At 46.6% G+C, this 21,399-nt stretch overlaps 1 protein-coding gene across 3 annotated transcripts in view; it reads left to right on the top strand.

The window, feature by feature from the left end:
• Positions 1-21,399, top strand: part of PHACTR4 (phosphatase and actin regulator 4) — a 48,428-nt gene that overhangs the window by 871 nt on the left and 26,158 nt on the right. Inside the window, exon 2 of one of the 3 annotated variants that reach the window (XM_030964611.1) lies at positions 16,414-16,460. The exons of 1 other annotated variant lie outside the window; for it this stretch is intronic. In XM_030964611.1, the coding sequence (XP_030820471.1) occupies positions 16,445-16,460 (16 nt within the window). In that variant the 5' untranslated portion in view covers positions 16,414-16,444. Of the gene's footprint in view, positions 1-16,413; positions 16,461-18,617; positions 18,702-21,399 lie in introns of those variants that run through there. One more of the 3 variants, XM_030964612.1, reaches the window with a different exon arrangement.

Below are 21,399 nucleotides of genomic sequence, written 5' to 3'. Positions count from 1 at the left end.
CCAAAATGAGGTCGATTGTGAGGGACTGTCACAGTTACACTAGCTGAAGCTATCTGGACAGTGATGGTAACAAAACCCCTTTCTCATTCAGAGTAGGTTTATTAAACCTGCTCTTGCCAACAGTGCTGGGAATGACTGCACTGGTCTGTGCAAAGTCAAGGTGGTTTCGAACGTGCCCCTTCCCAGGCGATACTCTGTTATCTGATAATGTATCAAGAGTGTTTTTGCAAGGAGCGTTTTCCTTCTGGATTACCAAGGACTCAGCTGTGTCTGAGGCGCAGAGCGTCCTCAGCCCCTGGGAGATGGAGTGGGAGTCCTGTTGGGAGCATGGAGCAGTGCCACAAACAAGGGGATGTGCTTGCATCCTTGTTTTCATGCTGCTGGATCAGGGATTATACAGCCTTCTACTTCATTCAGTCACTGGTTAATTTCATTTCCAGTTCAATTTGATAACAGTTTTGAGAGCCAAATCATTTGTATTTAAACAAACGGCTTCTATTTTGATCAAATTTCATTGTGTTTGGCATGTGTTGCAGCATTCTATGTAATAAAAACTGCTGAGGCTGTGGTTCCTGCAGGTTTATTAGCTGGTGATGAATATTTAGTTACAAGCTGTCCAAAACCTGTGTCTGGGTACGTGGGGGGGGGGGCTTAAAACAGAACTGGGTTTTTCTGGTTGGTCTCAGTGACACCATGAGCGAAGAATGCTGCAAATATCATTGGGATCATATGGATTACCTCAAAACATGTCATTTTTCAGGCAAAACTAGAACTTTCGGCTGCAGGGAAGCTGGTAGGACTACTGGGGGCAAAGACATCACCTTGCTCCTGCATCCATTAAGGTGGGAGTGGAGATGCTCCAGGCCATTCATAATCAGTTCCCTAATTCTTTTTAGCAGTGATTTTCTGCATACAAATGCCAGGTGGGTTTATTTTTCTGAGTGTGAAGATGCTTTTTTTTTGCGGGCAAGTTTGGAGCCTGTGGAAAACTAATGGATGTGCAACTGTGGCAGCGTTGGGCCTGGGCTTTGTGTCGAGGGGAAAAAAGCCCTTTGAGAGATCTATTTTTATCAGTTAATTAGTCGCTGTTGCTGACGTGTCAGTGCTGTGGTGATAACTATTCCCAGTTCTTCCCTGCACAGTGGGGTCATGGTTAGGCAAGGAATGCAGCAGCCAGCCTGGCTGCTCATCCCCATGGCTGAGTTTAACTCCTTCCAAACTGTGCCCCTGAATCCAGGGGCAGACTCCGTGGGAGGAGCTGGCATACAGCTGAACAGAAGTTTGTCAGTCTTCAGCAGAGGTGCTTTCCCATTGCTGACTGCCCTTCATTTTTCCTCTTCCCAGAGGATTTACTGTATCTCAGTAGGAGCTGAGGTGTGGAGGTTGTTGTGGTTTTCCAGTGGCTGGCTGACAGGCCTGGAACCAGAGGTAAAAGGCTGCAGCTTTCCCAATTCTTGCTCTTATCTGCTGATTTTGAATGACTCAGGACGGTTTGTCTGGCTTGGAAGGTGACCAGGCAGAACATCTAGTGATTACACGTTGGTATTTTGCTTCTTGTATATGAGGAGCTGCTGTTTTCCTGATTTCAAAATTACGAAGCCCTTAATCTGAAACTTCTTGTGTTGTTCATTCTATTGCTTGTGGTGTCACTTGTTTTTGATCCTCAGCTGTGCTGAGATAGGGAGGCGAGAGGCAGCTTTGGTCTCAGCCATACCCTGCTTGTCACTGCCTGAATTTCTTTGTTTATTGGTGACTCTCTGCTCTTTCTGCTGGGGATGGGATGGGGGAGGGAGGACTAATTATCTCCAGAGAGAGGCTTTAAATGCTATTAGCCAAAAGAGCAGGCTTCATCTCCTAACTTGAATGTGTGGAGAGAAATAACACAAAGCACTGGTGGCAAAGATATGAAAATTGAGAGCAGTCCAAATGGTTTCTCTCTGCTGAACCCTGGAAATAGATTTATTATTTCTTTTCCCTGAGCCTTTGGCTGGTGGCAGCTTTGGAGGAGTGAGGGAAGGGGTAAACAGATTGTAAACTTTACTCTTTAGTGTTTGTGCTTTTTGCATACTGATTCCAAAGCACAGCTAGGAATCGCTCACCTACCAGCTTCGTGCAGTTGTGATGGGCAATTCATTATCGAGGAGTAATTAACCGCAGCTGCTGAGTGTCATGGGGCAAAACAAGGTGCATACTGATGAGGTCGATTTGTGCAAGCCTGGCACTTCCGTGCAGTCGGTGCCTTTTGAAACACTTTTAGGAAAGATCATTGGACTTCGGTAAAGTTTACTGCTGTTAGAGGTTTGAACCTTTTTGCTGTCAGCTCCAGAAAGCTGCTGCTAAAAGCAGGAAACTCTTGGCTGCCAGTACCTAAAGGTTTTCCTTTAGTTAACCAAGCCCCAAAAGTTAACCCCTTAATTACAGCTGTGTTGCCACAGACTCAGTTGTCTAAAATACATCAAGATTAATCCCCACCATTGATTCAAACTGTAGGCTGCCCCATATGGGCTTCCTTCATCACCTCACATTTGTCTGTGGGAAGGGTGAACCTCTCTTAATGTGCTTTTCTCTCCCTTAGCTTTTAAGGGTGTAATCAAGAAAAGTTTGGCCCTAATCATACAGGAAAGCCTTGGTTTGTAAACTCGGATCAAAGTTTGGGAGGCACTGACTTGTTTGGTGTCTGCACAGTGTTTAGTGGTGGGCCATGCTCAGACCTCTCGTGTAAACACTGTGTTGCAGAGGGTGACTTAGCAAAAAAAAGAGATTATTGCTGGATGTGGCCTTGAGGTTGGGATCACAGCTGTGTCTCAGGCTGTGCTCATGCACATGAAGCTTCCAGAGGTGTTTGTGGATGGGGGATAAAGCCAAAGGTTGTTGTCTTCAGAGGATTTGAGCTTTGAACAAAGCATGTCACTGTGTCAGTTTTCAGGGGACTTTGGCTGTAGTCACATGCCTTTGAAGGTTGTGTTCTCTTGACTAATCCTTCTGTCCTACTCAAAATCAAGTCTGGGATGTCTGTCACCAGCTGAGCTCGCTGCTGTAGGTCAGGGGCTCGGCCGTTCTCACTGTGCCTGCTGGAAAGGGGCTTTGGGCACTGCTATTGCTGTGTTGGCAAGAGCTCTCCTGCAGATGCATAGAAGTGCTGCTGCTGGTGGTGTGTTATCCATCCCTCTCCTCTCCAGAGCCACCTAAAAGTTTTTGCTGGTTTGCTGCAGTGCCAAGATCCACAGGAAGCAGGTTTGCAGGTACAGCTAACACCCGCCAGCCTTTGGATCCCAGTGCAGGGGAGACTTAAGTGGGTTTGAGCAGGGATGGAGGCAAGGTCAGGAGAATTTGAGCTGGTCTTTGCTGGCTGCCTCAGGTTCTGTGGGAATGCATTTTTAAAGCTGCTCTGCTGTAATGCTGACAGTGGAAATCTGGATGGATCCACAGAATATCTGCTCTGTGTTCCTGGATGGACGACCTTGTGCTGATGAGGTTATCTTTATCAGCTGGGACTAAGAAAGAGGAGGGTAATTACTGAAATAGTGATGTCAGATTTGTGCTAGTAAATTTTGGCTTTTATTTTTGGCAATATTAAGTTTAGTGTCTGTTGCAAACCAGGTGAAACAGAAGAAGAGCTGTTACAGAATCATGGGATATGCTGAGTAGGAAGGGAACCCATCAGGGTCATGGAGTCCAGCTCCTGCTAGATTTGTTCCCTTGTAAAGGGTGTTTGTGTGATGCCAGAGGAGAACAAATAATTGTGGGATGAAGGATTGTTGTAAGGCTGCTGGATCCCCAGAATCAATGTGACACTAGTGATTACACTAACCAGTATTATTCCACATCTGTTTCTAGCATCCAAATGAAGCCTTCAATCTGTATTTTGATGACTGTGTTCTCTCTACTTATCAACTGTGAGTCCAGGGAAAATAAGGATGCTCAGGTGGACAGGAGGCCTGGTTTAGCTCCCAGCTATGTTGCTGTTGTGGTGTTTGATGTCAGGCAAGTCACTTTTTCCTTGTTTCATCCTTCTGTCTATCCTCTCCAAAATTACCTGTGGTTAGTGAGGATGTCATCCTCCTGTTTATAGCTAGAGGGACAAATTAATTCATCTCAGCCTTAAGGGCCGTAATTAGCAGCCAGGTTCTACTGGTCTAGTCCCATCCTGCTCTGTGTCATATGGTGTGTAGGTGGGCCCTTTAGTAAATAGAGTACGAATAACAGGAGGAAGTGTTTGGGTATGTTGGGTAAGTCCAGCATCAGCTGTGTTCAAGGAATTGTTTCTTGATTTTCACCTTGTCCTGTATTTTGTGAATGTGTAATTTAAAGTCTTAACTCTGCAATGTTTTTATTTGAATGCTTATTCAGGGTTCACACTGGGCTTTCCTGTCTGTGGATCTTGCTTTTTGTATTAAGTTCTTTTGCAAGGGGAGATTTTGGAGAGCTTTTTCAGTGAAATAGAAAAAAAAAGTTTGCCTTGATTCTGCAGTAAATTCCTGCTGCTCTTGGGAAGTGGGATTTATAAAGCTGCTGGGCTACGTTTCAGCATGGAAAGGGAGGTGGGGGAGAAGCTACCAGAAATCCATTTCTCCTTTAATATGGAATTGTATAGGTGATACTCTTGCATGGAGAGCAGCAGTCCTTGCATAAGCACTGGATACATTAACATTTCTAACTAGTAAATTTATGGATAATCTCTTCTTTTGGTGGATTTATTTAGATTTGAGAGCATTAGCTTCTGGGAAAATTAAACCTCTTTTAAATCCACTTTGTTCAGGGACTAGAGAGAGGAACTGCTGGTAAGCCCTGCCATCTTCCTCCCGCGTTTCTCTGGGCTTGATTGGAATTGCAGTACAGGGACACAGCTGGTCCAGATGCAGCAGGGCTTCGGTTTTAGCTGCTTTATCCAGTTGTGGCAAAATGGATTTGGAGCCTGTTTGCTGTTCCTATAAGGGGCATGTGCAGCTTTAAGCACTGCCAAACCAAGAGAGCCCCTAAAACAACCAGCCCCAAAGGTAAGAAAGATGAAATGTTTGTGGGAGCTGAAATGTCTGGATAAAGCTGTTTTTCTGCATAATGTCACAGTTTTGGGGGGCTGGTGGTGACTGAGCTGTCAGTGTGCTGGGTGCTGCTGTGCCTGCTGAGGTGTACCTTCGTTTCAGGTGGCTGATTCATGGCTCTGTGTATTTAATCATAGTTTCTATAGCAGTGAAATCTTTAACAAGCAGGTGGAGTTTGCTCTTAGTCCATTGTGGGTTCGCATGAATGTCATGGCCAGTTCATTCCTGTGTTCTTGCTGAGCAGAGTCATTTCACAGGGGATAACATTGAAGGCTATTCTGTGTTTCTGGTGCATGTAATGAGTACTGAAACAGCTCTTTCATTTTAATAGTATTACTGTTTTTAATATTATGTTGTGAGCATTGCTTTGTCCTGTCATGTGTGGCTGTGCTGCTGAGTAGGATTCCTTATGCTGATGTGAATGTTTATCTTACTACCTTTTGATTATCATTTAAGATAATTGAACTTGTGATTGTAGACTTCAGTCTTCCTGTGTTCTCCACAAATGCATCCCTCAGGGTTTGATATTACCTGTTGTCTCATAATGTGACTGTGGTTTGGTCCTGTTGTACTGAAAACTCAAATTCTTTAATTCTTCAGTATTTCCAAGGCGGCTTTGGTGCAGGAAGCGGTTTTCATTCTTAATGCCAGCAGCAAGGGGTTTGATTTGCATCCTCAAGATAATGTGGGTAGTAGTTTTGTGTGGATTTAGAGCCACATGTTGCTTTGCTCTGGTGTCCTACAAAATATGTTGTGTTCTTGAACTTGGAGCAGAATGTTGATCTGGAGAAGGGCACTGTTGGGTCCCTCAGTGGGATGAGAATTCTCTGGGATGGCTGACAGTGCTGCTGATGAGTTTGGCTTCAACAAAACTTCATTTGGAGCTGGTGTTGAGGTTGCTTTTGGAGAAGTGTGACAGTTTAACATTTGCCTGCATTGATCATACCCTCTTCATCCTTGCCCTCTTTTGAACACTTCAGAAGCAAATAAAGCTTCCTCGTCAAAATTTCCCGTTCTGATGTGGAATGTCACTTGCTTGTGACAACTATTTCAGTTGAAATAGCAGTGTGTTGGGAATGGATTTGTATCTCCATTAAACAGGAGGGGAACGTGTCCTTTGCCAAGAGTCTGTCGGAGATGTTGAAATGCTGAAAATTGTTGTGTTGAACTTGCCACGTGCGGGGATCAGCAGCAACAGGCTGACTTTTGCCCAAGTGAATGTGTGGGATTAACCTGCTGTCCAAAATGCAGCACTAAAGCGCTTGGGAATGCAGTGCATGGGGAGCTGGGGTGGTGGATGCCAGCACTGCTCAGCTCTGGGGGTGCAATTCCTGTCTCCTCCTTCGTGGTGAATGGCTCTTGGTTTATTGTGGGTGTCCCTTGGAGCTGGAAATCGGAGAGGCTTTGCCTGTTAGGCACGCTGTGTGCAGGTGAAGTGGAGGTCCTGGTTTATTTGCCATTTCTGTTAGTGTTGAAGGCCGGAACACTTTGTTCCCTGCTTTTGATTGTAGTAGTTTGGAGTGCGAGATCTTCCAAGCTTAATTTTGTGAAGCTTTCTCACAGTTGCAGGCTTGATCCTGGAATTTAGTGTCCCTGCAAGCTCAGTCTTCAAAAGGAATTCTTTCTTGGGAGGCTGTGTTTGTGCTGGCTGATAAGAACCTAGCTCAGCTACCTGTAGTCACTGTCTAGGTTTAAAGTAGCCATTGTGGGGTGAAATGTTTGCTGCCTTGCACCCAGATTTTTAACAGATGGGACAGATTTCTGTGAGCCTGGGCAACCACTACGATTGCTTTGCAAGGTGAGACATTTCTGTTTTGATGGGTGGGAGAATTAATAACACTGTGATTCATTCCAGTGATGTGTCTAGTTTTGGATCAGATTTGGATTTTTTGTAAAGGATATTAGCATTTGTCTTCAAAGAAAGCTAAATTGAAAGGCAAAAGATAACAGAAGCAGTTCCTGAGCTCTTCTGATAGGATGAATGAATCTTGTGGTTAGAGATCCCTCTACCTTTGAGGAGACTGGGAAAATTGGTCTTGGGCAATGTGATCACTGTGCTCAGAAACTCTTCTGCTTGTGCTTGGGGTGCCAATAGGGAGAGAGTGGCACCGGGGCAGTGCAGTGTGGAGAGGAGGGCTGTGGGACACCAGCTCTGCCTTAGGTCTACAGGGACAGTGATTAAGCCCTGCAGGAATGTGTCCTGTGGGTAGCCAGGTCCTAATGGAAGCGTTCTGCAGATGGCCAGACTTGCTGAGCAGCACAGGAACCACAAGCTCAGGAGCAGGGAAGGAGAGGTCAGTGTCTGGTGCTTTTGGAGCTCGGTGTGCACTGCAGAACAGCCTCTGTGCTGATTCTGTCTTTGCAAAGGCAGCAGTGTCTGAGTGAGTATTCAGCAGTCTCTGGTGGCCTCCATTTGCCTAGCTCTGTTCCTGCTGTGAATCCGAGGCTGCCCTAAAGGCCACCATACTCGAGGGATTACAGGGCAGGTCCAGCAGGACTGAGCAAGGCAGAATTCAGGCTGCATTTTAGTGTTTTATTGCCTGCTCTTGGGGCTATCACTTCCTTTGCAAAGGAAGCAATTTACTTCCTGCAGAATCGCCCTGGACAGAAGTAGGGTGTGCAAGAATCGCCCTGGACAGAAGTAGGGTGTGCAAGAAAGTGAAAATCTCTGGTGATGACTGAGCTGTTCCGTGTTAAATTTAATCATCTGGGGACATGTGAGGCAGGTGATGCATTAGTCAGATCTCAGGATGTGATCTGCCAGTGGAGGGATGTGGTCCCCAAAAGCCAGAGAGTGCCTGTGTGTTTTAGCAGATTGCAATTTAAATGTGCTAGGAGTGAGTCTGAACTGTTTTTGTGGCTGGAGGATTGCTGGTTTATGTCGTGATCCCTTAACAAAACAGCTCTGATGGAGGCCGCCTCTGCCATCGGGCTCTGTGTCTCAGCAGGACAAAGGCTGTGCTGGAAGCAAAGCGGGTGTCTGTGCCTCGTGTGTCCATCTGTGCTGGCTGGGAGAGAGCTGGAATTTGGAAATGCTTTTAACTGTGTGGGGGGAGCAGGTGGCTTTTCATCCCAATGAACTGTTTATTCCGGTGCAGACTGGGGCAGGGTTCTGCTGCCGCCCATTGTTCCAAGAAAGTGGGAGGAATGAGGGGTAGAAAGCCTGGAACTGGTTAAACTGGAATTCCTGGGTAGTGCCTGCCCTTGAGTTATGATCAGCAAGGTTCTGCTTATTTCAAAACATAGGGCTGAGAAATCCTGCTGCTTTGGGATCAGTTGGTGCTTTAGGGTTTTGCTTCTAGGTGTACTGGAGGAGTTTAAGAATAGTTTTGTAGCAGATAACTCAAATAATCTTGTAAATATGAGTAAACAATCTTGGTTTGTCACAGATGCTCTGAGATTATGCAGAATGGCTTGGTGATCAAACAGCATGGGGAGGTAAGGGTGGCACCTTCCCTGTGGTGTTTGCAGTGGGACAAGGGACAGATGAGTGGGCAGAATCTGTGATTCTGTCAGGTTTTCAAGGCTGTTTGGTGCTGGGAAGGCTGACTCAATGTCCCCCTAGCCCGTGGCTGTGAGGACTGACACTGCAGCCCTGTGTGGGGCTGCAGCTGTGTAAACTTCCAAAAGTGCTGTGGCTGCCGAGCAGCTCCTGCGTATTCGCTCCCTTCCCTTATTCTCCAGCAACTGCTCGTGGCCCACGTGACAAAAAATAGAGGAACTGAACTGCATTCAAGCCAGCCGCTTCTGCAACAGGCTGGTTTTGGCTGGGGTCAGCTGCTCTGTGAGATCTCTGGTTCCTGTGCAGGGAAGGGCTGGGAGCTCCTGGATGTACCTGGAGTGCTCCTCAGGCATGTCTTGTGGAGCATCCTCTGCTCGTGAATCCTCATGCTGCGTATGCAGAGCCATGTCCAGCACCCTTCCTGTTAATGCAGCCCATCCCACGGCATTTCCTCAGCTCCTGTGCCTCGAGAATGTTGAGACGTCGACGTTGTCTCTGATTTTAAAGTCCTCTCTGCTCCTTGGTGTTATAATGATTCCCTTGCTTTAATTTGTGCAGTTGGAGAAGAGCATTTTTTCCTGGTTACCTTCCTGGCCCAGGTCGGCTAACCTGCCTGAGGGCATGAGGAGAGATTTGGCGCTTCAGTTGGGTGTTTTTTCAACCATTGTTACTGTGGAAGGTCCTTTTGTGGCTGGAAAGAAGCCCTGATAGTTTTGTTGAGCTCTTAATGCAGCTAAATGTGTTGGCTGGAAAATGTCATTTCTAATGGAAAGTTAGAGTGGTGATGAGAGAAGAGAGCTGAAACATTCCTGTTCTTGGGGGAGTTCCAGGAGATTACTGTCTTTAAGATTATCCCATTTAAGATTTAATTAAAGATTATTTGGAGGAGTATATCAGTCCAAAACCTAAAAGATGAGTGACCATGTGCTAAGCAGCGTAGTCTAGTGGAAGATGTCTCTGCCTATGGCAGAAGGTTGGAATTAGATGATCCTTAAAGGCCCTTTCAACCCAAACCATTCCACGATTGTGTTCCTGCCTGAAAGCATTTGTAAGAGCAGTAGGAAAGGCACAACTTCCACCTGAGATTAAAATCAACTTTGGCCCAGTAGGTCAGGTGGCTGCACTAAGCACCATCCCCAGGCAATCAGTATTGCTGCTTCATAAACTTTGTGCACAACCATGAGACCTACAAAAGATTTTTTTTGTTGTTTTTAAGAAAATGTTCTCATTCAGAAGCTTTATAAGCTTATTTTCACAATGGGATGCCTTGCTGCCTACACTTATGTTATAAAGACTGCCTGATCAGTAGTGGGAATTAATTTCTCTACTGTCCTAGTTAAAGCCTGGGCACCTTTTTATTAAAGCTGGAGCTTTGCAAGAAAATAATTGCCTGAGGAGGGCTTCTTCAAGGAAATTTGATATCTTAATCAGAAATAATTAGAAATTATGCTAGTGAGTCTGTGAAAGAAAAAGTAAGGCTACAACTGAATTTCAAACTACCTGAACTGCTTGGCAAAATCTGCTTCAAAAGGTGAAATGTAATGCTCCTATAGATTCAGTGATGTAATTCCAGAATGTTGATTCAGAAAGAGCTTTAATTTCAAACAGGTGAGTTGTTCCCAGTTAAAAGCATTGCTCTGTGAGTTGACAACACAGCATAGGTTTCCTGTATCTCATATTTTTTCAAGTGGGAACGTTGCATTCATTGCCTTTGTGAAATTTGATTAAAGATGCCTGGTTTATGTGCTGGAACGTGCAGCAGGGAAGGCATGGAGTTTAATCTGATTGCACAAACCCTGTGGGCTGTTTATCCCAGGAAGCAGTTGGGCATTCAGGGTGCTTTGGAAAGACCCTTATGGCAGGATTGCAAATTCAGCTCTGCTGCTGCAGGATTTTTGGGAGTTCAGGTGAGCTTTCTAACAAATTCATTTTAGTGCTTTGATGGTGGTTAAGCTCATTCCTCTCACTTTTTAAATAGAGGCAAAAAGAAACACTTTTCAAATGGGCTCTGCAGTGGCAGAGAGGAAAAGTGGCCTCGTTCTGGGGAGGAAATGGTGGTTGCAAATGAAATTGTCTATCGAGTCATAATTACAGGGACATGACCACAGCACCAAGTGAGTACTCTGCTGCTAAGTTTTTATTCAAAGTTTGATGAAAATAGAAACCACAAAATGAAGGCAGAGGTAGTTTGAATTTTACCCCAGAAGCCAGAGGTAAATAAGTAACCCTGTTATTTTGTGCCTTTTGGGGGTGTGCTACAGAACTGACACAGATTATTATAGCTCAGCTGATGCGTGCAGCCCGCAGTGCTCAGCTGCTCTCCGGAACAGTGGGTCCAGGATGGGAGGTTTGCTCGCTATCCCTGGAGGTGCTCGAGGAACAGCTGCATGTGCCACTCTGCTCTGCTTGACAAGGTGGTGAGTGGTCACAGTGCACCCAATGATCCTGGAGATCTTTTCCAGCCTCAGAGATTCTTTGCTAGAGCAGTAAGGATGCGGGGTCAGTAGTCCCACTCCGGTGTTCTGCACAGCATGGCCGTGAGTACTTTTAAGGCTTACTTTTGCCCAGGTGTTGGAAAAAGCCACTCACCTTCCCCGTGGTGCTGCCCTAGAGGATGCAGCTCCCTTCCCTTTCCAGTTCCTCTCTGGTAACCTTATATTACTGTGCCACCCACAGGCAGCTACTGAGCTGCTGGAAAACATTTGCTGTTTGCATGGGGAGCCACTTATCAAATGTTCAATCTGCGACAAAAAGCCACCGGTTTCATTGACTGTAATATGAACTGTATTGGAGGTTTTCAGTCCTGGTTATTCTAATTTTCTATTTAAATTGCACATAGAGCTGTTATGCTAATGTCTGATTTTTCCACTTCTTCCACAAAACCCATTCCTTGTGCTGACCAACTGCTGTGCTCCTGCTCAAAGCCATTGCTTCCCAACAAGTGCAGAAGTGCTTGTAGTGTTGGGATCCTTGGAAAGAGAGGGAAACTGCTGGGCTGCTAATTAGTGGTGCACCCCGTTAACTGGCATGTTGCCACATGAGGCTGCAGAACAACTGGGTTTAATCTGTGTGGTTTTACTGAGGAGGAGTATTCTGATTTCCCTCCAACTGACCTCTCCACTGCTCAGTGTGTGATTAGTGCAGAACAAACTGGGTCAGCCGAGGCTGCTCAGAGGATTTTGAAACCAGCATTTGTAGTTCCAGCAATTTGCAGAAGCCATCAAATGATGCTCAAACCATATGAGCAAAGGACATGAGCAAACCAGGACTTTTAGGTGGAGCTGGTTTGTTTTAGATGGAGTCAGAAAAATACATGAGCTTTTCGTCATCCACTGAATTGAAAAGGGGCTTGTGCATCTCTTTCCCTTTGTACCACTCTATCCAACAAGAGGTTAATTATACCTTTACACCTTGTCTTGTAATCTGTACTAGGGCATTTGGCATGGTTGATCTATTTAGTCTTTTTAAGAATTTCCCTTGTAATACTTAAACTCCAGTTGTGCACCCGTGCTATAATCTCTCCTTTGGGAGAATACTTTGGTGCTGTTGAGGTATTTTGCTTTGTAGAACAGAATTTTAATATTGTTTACCATACCATGCTCTTAATCTCACTGCTGGCAGATGAAATGAGTTTCTTTAGCCCTCCCCCTGAGGACCTGATGGAGTTTCATTGCCAACAGACCCATGGCATTAGGTGGAGTTATCTCAGCTTTGCAAAAATCTGCTCATCTGTCTTCCTGGAAGGAGTAATTATTGGTGAGAGAATAAAATGTTGATTTTATTTTTGAAATTGGATTTATAAAAAGGAACGGGCAGCCAGATCCATGGGCTAGTTGAGGAGGGTTTGTGAGTCTGGCCCTGGAGAAGCATTTGCAGCTGGGGAGAGCCCTGATGGCTTGGATCAACCATTCAAGTGGAGTTTGGCAAATCCGGGAGGAAGACTCCCGATGTTCTCTGAGTGATGAAGCAGAGGCTGCTCCATGCCTGGCTGCTATCTCCCAGCTGGCCTTATTCCTGGTGTCTGCTTTGTCTTGTTATGCTGGTGAGCTGTTGTGGGCAGCATCAGCCCTTTGCTGGGCTCTCATCATCTGCCCCACTGGGAGCCTTCTGGGTGCTGCTGCAGTAATGTAGTTTTTTAAGGAGTGTAAAGCAAAGGGCTGAAGTGGCAATAATATAATATTTGTTTATTGGCTGTTACTAGCACCATATTGGGTCAAAATGAATAATCATCTGGGAGTTGTCAGGTGAGCTTGTTTAATTTCATGGATCATGGTCTATATTAATGCAGGAGCATGTTCCTCAAGCTATGGGTACGTGTTAACCCTTCCTTTCCCTCCAGCTGGTGGATATAGTTCCAAACAGTTACAAGAGCATCCTTTCTCTCCCCCACATGCGTTTTTTAACAAGACAGCCTTGGGTTTTGTGTCTCATTACAGTAAAAGCCCTGTAGTAGCTGCCCAGCTGCTGTCGTGTCCCTCTCTGGGATGGTGATTTAGAGCTGAGCCAGCATGGAAACGTTTCCATGCCTTAAGGCAAGCCTGTTGGCAGCCACTGTGGAGAAGTAATGTGCCACTTCTGCTTGGAAGAGTTGTCAGTTTTCTAGTTTAGTTGGGGAAAACAACCAACATTGGCTTAGGTTTTAGCTGGACTTTTGGAAATGTGCTGTAGTCTTTTGAAGGAAGCTGTTCATGTTACTGGAGGAGATGAACAGTGAGGACAGAGGGGTCCAGCTAATGAGCTTCATTCTGAAGGAAACTGAGTGCTTAATATTCCAGAGGTCTGGATAAGGATTGCTGAAAATGAGATGATGAGGAAGGAGGGAAGCTGTAAAAGGGCATTCAGTAAAGCTCATGGATGTGGATTGCCCAAGGCTGGAGCAAACAGTGGCATCTTGGTGTGCAGCTTCGTGGTCCTGTTGAGGTCTTGTCATCCCCAGCCCACTCCTCTGGATGTGCTTGGTGTGCATCAGGTCAGCTTTGAGTGTTCCCAGAGCAGCTGCATTGGTGCTGGTGCAATGAGTGGGTGGGAGGGCATGGGAGGAGATCCAAAATCCGGAATTGGGCTGGTTTGTGTTGCTGGGAGAGAATGTGACAGAGCTGAGCTGGGAAAGACAAAATTCCCTGTGCACAGGGAGTGTGTTAAGACTGAAGAAACAAGGTACAAAACACTCCAGCACTGCTGTGAAACAGTCCTTTTCTATTGTGTGTGGATTAGCTGCCTAGCTGGAAAGAAGCCATCGCCTTTCTGCAGGAGTTCAGAGCCGGGTCAATGGAACAGGAATATATTCTTAGAGTGGTACAAAGAGCTGGGGAAAAAGCTGTAAAGTGTTTGAAGTCTCGAGGCAGACAAAGACATGGTTCTGCTGCTGTGGTGGCCTGAGTACTAGAGGGGCAGGGGAGAGTCCAGAGCTGTGCCGCAACAGGGCTCTCAGGAGCAGGAATTTCACATAGCTGTCAGGCCCAGGGAATGTAGGGCACTCAGAGCACATGAATATTCAGAGAGCTGTGGCATGTCATGCTAGAGGAAATGAAAAAGCCGAGTTTTCTCAGAAGTAGGTATCTGGGAAACCTGTGACAGTAGGGGATAAAAGCAAATTTCTGTTCTGTGGTGTGGGTTATCTCAAATATTATTCCAGAATACAGCTTTCCAGTTAGCCACTCGTAGTTAATGCTGGCAGCAGGATCTACACTGCTTAATCCATTCTTTGGTGGAAGTGTCTGTTCCTTAGTGCAGGCAATGCTGAGGGAATGCAGACTTTGCTCCTTCTTCCTCTACCCTGGCATTGCTTTTTTTCCTCCAGTGTGCCTTTTATGCTGGTTCTGTTGATTACCAGATATTGTGGATTTAGTGTTCTGCTCAGAAAGAGCCTCCCAGCGCAGGCTGAGGTGCTCCCAGCTGTGCCATTGGGCAGTGACAGATGTCTGGGCTGTGCACAGCGAGTGTCCAGCACTGGCTGCTGCCAGGATCAGTATTCCAGGCACAAATGTGCCCCTTGCAGTGCAGAGCTCAGCACACAGCAATGCCCTTGAAAGGCAAATTAAACCCAGCTCCTGGGGAGCAGTGGGAGCACTGCTGTCATTTGTGCTGAGGTTCAAGCAGGCCTTGAGGTGACGGTTTCAGTTTCCCTTCTGCTTTCCTTTCCCACAAGGGCGTGCTTGAAAGGGCAGGCAGGGATGGTGGTGGCTCTTCTGCCTTCAGTGGGGGAGCATTCCCTGGCAGGAGACTGGAGCTGATGAGCGCCAGGCTCTGCACCTAGGCAGTAAGGGGCAGGATAAGAGAAAACAGCCTCAGGTTGTGTCAGGGAGTTGTAGGTTGGATATCAGGGAAAATTTCTTCACCAAAAGGATGGTCAAGCCATGGCACAGGCTGCTCAGAGCAGTGTTGGAGTCAGAATTCCTGGAAGCGGTCAAAAACATGTGGTTGTGGCACTTGAGGACATGGGTTAGTGGTTGGACTTAATCATCTTAGAGGGCTCTTCCAGCTTGAATGATTCTATCGTTCATTCATTCCAGTTCTTGCAAGTGGTGTCCTTGATGCAACATGTGGATGCACCAAACCATGCATACAAATGCGTGTGAAAGCTGTATTTTAGCAGTGCTAATGGATTAGACTGGAGGGATTGAAGGTGTTTCCTGAGCAACTTGTGGCTGTCTGCCTCTGAAATCAAAACCTTCTGATGTTCTTGATCTACTCGTTTGCTGCCCAGAAGCCTGTACAGATACTTGTTCCTTTTTCTAAGCTGTTTAAAGCTGTGATCCCCAGTTGTGTTTTGAGGGTTTAATGGCTCTGTTGAGGTGTGATGGAATTTGAGCTACATCAGAGAGAAGTAGCCTGGAGCATGGTTGTCTGATCCAAAGAAGCATTTTCCCCCACACAGCAGAGCAAAGCTGAAAAGCCCCACTGGCAGAGCTTCCATGGATGGTGTGCTGTTGTTGTCCCCACTGACATTGCAGCCCAGGGATGCTCTTGAACAAGCTGAGCACGTGCTGCACACTCAGCACGTTGTCACATGAAGATGAGGAGCTGATGTGATGTTAAACTAAAGCCACCAAACTGTGCTTTGTGCTGGGGCCAAAGGGGATGAGTTGGCCTGGGCTTCGTGAGGAGATTAGGCTGAAGTGGGCTATGGATAAAGGCTGGCTTCGACTCCTCAGCACTGGAACAACATGATTTTGTAGTTCTTCCCTAGTCACCCCATGCTGTTCCTGCTGACATGTCCAGTTGTGGTTGTCTGAGTTTGAACTGCAAGATTTTGAGGACAGAACCCCCCTTTTTCTAAAATACTGAGCCTGTTTTTACTATGGTGCAGAATCTGTCAAAATCAAGACACATTGTGATTTCCCCAAACTTAGTTCCCCTGGCATCTCATTTCAGAACTTTCTCCAGAAAAAAAATGTCTTTTCTACTAAAGTCCTGGTTCCTTTTTTTTTGTGTTCCCCCACCCCAGTATGTTCAGAAGTGCCTTGATGCTGTTTGACATCTGAAATACTTCCTGTGCACTTGCTGTGCTGCCTTTGCTAGATAAGCAGTAGGCTGTTCCCTTTTACAGCAGGCACATCCCTTCCTGAAGAGGCAGATATGGAATGTTTTCCCTGGGAACAAATATTGCTGCCTTGTAATTGTCACCTTAATTTTGTTTCTCTTTTCTTTCCATCCCAGCATGTGTGTGATTAGAAGCTTCTTATGCCTTCAATGAGGGGTGACAATGTCACACTCTTCCTAGTTTGGGGCAGGATTTCTGCTCTAGGTTCCCTCCACACTGGTTTTGTGTAGGCTGAGCAGAGCTGACAGAGAAATAAAACTAAATCTGAGCTTTGTTCACACTTGGAATTTTAATTTGTGTGTTGACTTTGTTTCCTGTTTTTGTAGGAATTTCTCTGGACACTAGTGTACAAGAGGAATGGAGGAGAACGCCGGTGAGTACAGTCTTAGGTATCTCACCACAGATTATGGACCTGACCTGTCCTCCTTGGCTACGCATCATAAAGAACCTGAGTACTTTAAACTTGGTGTCTTCATTTCAAGTGTAGAAGGTGATTAGGAAATAATGTAGTTTGGCAGATGCATCAGCTGCATTTGTACTATGGTGTGGACCAGATCTGACTGAAGCTCTGTACATATGGAAGATCTTTTTTGGAATCACCCATCTGTGAAACCTGGAATACTGGTCTCTTGGCAATCCCGAGTTCTTGAAAACAGGTAACATCCCCTTTCTTAATAAGGAAGAGGCCAGAAGCAGTGAGCTGGTTTGAACAAGGCCCATGGCAAGGCATAAGGGAGGATCAGCTTCTGGTTGTTCCTGTTGTTCTTTATTTATTCCTTTAGGCAGCTCTGTGTTGCAGAAAATACAGGATTTTTTTAAAATTAAAATTTAAATCTCTTGCTTTAAGCAGTATGTAGTGCTTGCCCTGAAGCAATCAAATTCATTGCTGGTAGGTTTAACTGATGCAAGGATATGGTTGTAACTAAAACTCACAGATTTTTTGCTTAGAGATTGCCTTGAAGACCCTTCCATCTGTTTGCCTAAAATGGCTACAAGAAAGGAGTTAAATGCCCATTTTTTCCCTGCCATTGACATGAGGTTTGCATGAAAGCTCTTGCCTGCACCATGGGAAGCCAGTATCCACACAGCATATTGGCCTCACAGCTTCTGGACTGTGACACTGCAGTTGGTGATGCTAACTCGTAAATAATATTTCTAGGTTATTCTGTGCAGTCAGTGATGCCATCCTGAAAGCTTTGGGAATGGTTGTACTTGTCAGCAGGGCAGTATGCTTGGTGAGGCACATGAAGGCCAGTTTTTGGCTTCATACAGAGCTGGTGTGTTGGGGCCCAGTGGCCTGGTTAGATCATCTGCCAGCCAAGAGCTCCTGCATAAATGTGCTTGTAGTCCTGGTGGCAAGAACTGCTGTGCCCCCTCTTTGTCAGGCTGTAAGGTGCACATTTAATCTGTGGTGATTGCTTTCCCTTCTGGTTTGCTTGTGGCAAACTAATTCCAAAAGATGACTTGTGGAGGGGGTGGCAGTGCATGTGGCACTGGCAGCTGAGGCTGGAGCAGTGCCTGTGGAGGTGGCAGCTCCTACTCAGCCCTGAGACACAGCACAGCAGGGCCATTTCTCAGTCTCTAGAGCTTCAGTTACTGGGATGGCTTTGAGCAACATCAAGGCCAGGTTGGATGAGGTTCTCAGCAACCTGCTCTAGTGGAAGGTGTCCCTGCCACAGCAGGGGCTGGAACAAGATATTCAAGAGGTATTCAAGGTCCCTCCCATCCCCAGCTATTCTGTGGTCAGTGAGCTCTCCTCATTCACCAGGGCTGGGACTGTCACCAGCCACCTCTGTTCCCATCACAAAGCTTTGTGTCCCTTTTCACGGGCAGTTGAACCCCATTTTTTGGCTAGATCAGTGAGACACAGAGCTGGAGCCTTTTGAGGTTTCTGAGAGTGCATGTTTTGATGAGTGCTGGGATGTGAAAAGCTGTATGTTCTGTTTGTATTTTGCCACCTTTACTGAAGTTACTTCCCCATTCCCTCTGAGCAACTTGGGCAGTGCCAGTTCAGGATGGAGGATCTGTCCTGGATCTTTGCATGCACAGACAATCCCCATGGCTGGTCACGAAGCTTTGCGTCCTTAGTGCTGGAAGCCAAGAGCCCTGTATTAAAGACAGAATAAAAAGATGGATATTTTATTATAATTTCCTTGAAATTCCTCTGCTTTTATGGCTATTTGTTCTCCAAGTGCTAAGCTCAGGACTACTGGGTTGATCCCGGAGCTGAGGTAAGATGGAGCTGAGCTGAAGTCCAAGTTGGTGCCCTTTGTTCCCTTCAAGCCTGGTGCTTTGTGTGCATTGCTGCCCTTCCCTGGTTGGATATTAACTGCACTCACAGTGCTGCATGGCTGGCGCTTGTTTGAGCTGGTGTGCTTGGAATGGCCACTGGGAATGCACAGGGAAACGTAAATCCTTTTGAGCTGTCAGCCTCCACCAGCCATGGGTGGGTGGGGGAGCCTTCCTTGGCTCACTGCCCTGGCTAATTAAAAATGAAATTTGCTGTTGTCTTCAGATTTTAATTCATGCTCATCCCTGAGGACGAGTGGAAGCCAGGTCTCCAGGCAGCTGCAGTGAAGTTTCAGAGCTGTCCCTACATGGTATTCTAGAACAGGTACGCAGCTTAAAATTTGCTCACAGCCCTGCCTTGATGTGCGCTAACTTGCAAGCAGGTAGAAAGGCAAATTCCTGCTGTTCCTTAGGCAGGTTACCAGAGTCTGGAACTGATCTCAGTGGAAAGCATTTGTCTTTTATACAAGGTGCAGCACAGAGCGTTTCCTTACCTACCTGAAAGCATTACTGGAAATAAGTCGAGTGCACTTGACAGGTAGCAAAATACTTTGGGACATTATCCTGACAGGCTTTTGTTCTTAAATTTGTTCTAGTTCTTAGTGTAATTAATGTACTGAGTGCTGTCAGGGTGCTTGGGGCACTCGATGGCATGTTGGTGCTGTTTTTCTGGCTGCTGTATTTGCAAGTAGTTCAACTCAGCCATCCATCTAGTTAGCGTGGCATTTCTGAAAATTAATACCCAATAATTCCTCCCTGAACAGGTTGAGGAGGTGTCTGAACTCTTGCTGCCTTTCCCTCCTGAGCTACGAGCCAAATGTTTTACAGAGATTATTTGCTGACCTGCCAGAGACCTCGTAATGCTGTGACACCCCATTTTGAGTGACTTTTGAAGGTGGTGTGCTAAGTGGTCTTGTAGTTTGTACCCATATCTCTGGCTGGGGGAAAGCAGAGGTTAATTCTGCTGGGTTTGTGGTTTCCTGGCTCAGCTGTGGATGTGCTGGGATGGAGATGTCTCGGCCTCCAGGCTGGTTGGAGCAAGAAAGTGGCAAACGTTGATGTTGAGTGAGAAATGTCTTTGCTGAAATGCTTCATGACAGAATTGAACCATCTTATTCCTTGTGTGATAAGACCTTGTAGGACATGCACTTGATCCTCTGGGCAATTCAGGGTGATTTGCTGTGAAACAGTGAGTGTAGAGTTCCTGTGGCTCAGTAAGTAGGGCATGGAGCAGGGCAGTAAGTTTCCAGAGCTTCTAGTTTTCCTTTCAACTTGTTGGACCTTAAATTCACCTTGCTCCCGGAACATTGCCTGTAAATTCTGTCCAGGGATTTTAGTAGCTGATTTTATTGGATTTGGGAATAGAAGAGGAGCCTGCCTGGAACCAGGGACAAGCAGGTTTAGTATAAATGTGATTTTTGTTATTACTGTTTCTTCACACAGGAGCAATGTGTCCAGGTTGAGTGGTAAATCTGGTCTTTTAAAAACAAAATACCGAATGTTCTCATTATCTTGCTGCCTTTGTGAGCTGTGGCTGCCAGTGTTAGCTGAGCTGTTGGCTGGACAAAGCTACTCCCAGGCCCGCAGGCTGGTCCTGAGATGCAGTCCCAGTGTGAACATTTGGATGCTGTCACTGCTGACATCACCACTTTATCTGCCTGGCTCTCCCTTGTCTTGGAAAGGAGTCCTGGCTCCGGCTGCTGAAGGTGTCTTTTGTATCCTGAAACAAACAAGAAACCAGAGATACCAGGTGGCTTTTTTACAGGTTGGGCCCATCCAGCTGTGTGGAATGAGTGGATAACCATGACTTGCTTAGGGAGAACATGGCTCTTCAACCCAGCCTGAGTTTGTCTCGCTTTGTGAAGCAGAGATTTTAAGATTTCAAAAGGATCACTGTCTTGGTTGTGATAAATTTGTCTGATAAATTTGCCCCGCAGGCTCCGAGGTTCGGCTCCGGGGGCCGCAGAGCTGCGCTGTGGCCGCCAGAGGGCGCGTGGGGCCCGGGCCAAGGCGGGCCGGGCTGGAGGGGCTCGAGAGGGGCTGGGGGACGCTGGGGACGATGGGGACAGGACAGGGGTTCAGTGGGGACGGGACAGGGGAGCGGCTTCCCGCTGCCAGGGGCAGGCTTGGGTGCGATGTTGGGTAGGAATCCTTCCCTGTGAGCGAGGGGAGGCCCTGGCACGGGTTGTCCAGAGAAGCTGTGGCTGCCCCATCCCTGCAAGTGTTCAAGGCCAGGTTGAACAGGGCTTGGAGCACCCTGGGATAGTGCACTGTGGCAGGGAGTGGAACGAGATGAGTTTGAAGGTCCCTTTCAATTCAAACCATTCTAGACTTTTGTGAATTGAATTTCTGCAGGAGATTTTCCTCCTCCCTCTCCTTTTTTGGGGAGTAGGAGAGTCAAACCATGATGGTGCAGCCAGGCAGTGGCTGTGGACACTGACTTTCATAGGCAGTGCAGTGGGGTCTGATTTGTATCCATGTTAGGCTCAGTGCCATCATAGCAACACTGGCCTAATTGGTATAGCACAGCCTCCCACTGCATTTGAAAGGTAGAATTTAATAGTGTTCTGCACTCCATGAGAAAATCCCCTATAAAAACATGTCCCGGTTCCTGTGCTCTGTTCCCCCATACGGTTGGAAGCAGCTCTATGTGCTGTTTGCTTTGTGTGCTTTCCCTTTCCTTCCCCAGCCCCACTGCTCTAAGGACTCGTTTCCAAGGTGAGGTGAGCAGCAAGTCATGGCTTGGCAAGGAGAATGCTCCTGGAGGCTCTGTGGTGATCCTGCCTGGCTGATCAACCCCCTCTCCCCAGGAAGGCAGAGTTAGGCAGGGATCTGGGGCTGAACCTTGATCTTTGAGAGGACTATAACCAGCCTTTGTCATGTTTTTTGTTGAAATTCAACCAAAATTATGAAAAAACCTGCCCGTCTCCCCCCCAGTTCTTTGGTCTTAACATTAACTCTTGGAAACTGAAGTGGTGATTAGGAAAATAAACAGGGTCCCTTCCTGCAGGGAAGGCAGGGGT

The sequence above is a fragment of the Camarhynchus parvulus genome, chromosome 23 (genome assembly GCF_901933205.1).
Source record: "Camarhynchus parvulus chromosome 23, STF_HiC, whole genome shotgun sequence".
Taxonomy (NCBI): domain Eukaryota; kingdom Metazoa; phylum Chordata; class Aves; order Passeriformes; family Thraupidae; genus Camarhynchus; species Camarhynchus parvulus.
Note: the sequence above shows the minus strand (reverse complement) of the source record. Positions and strands in the feature narration are given on the sequence as shown.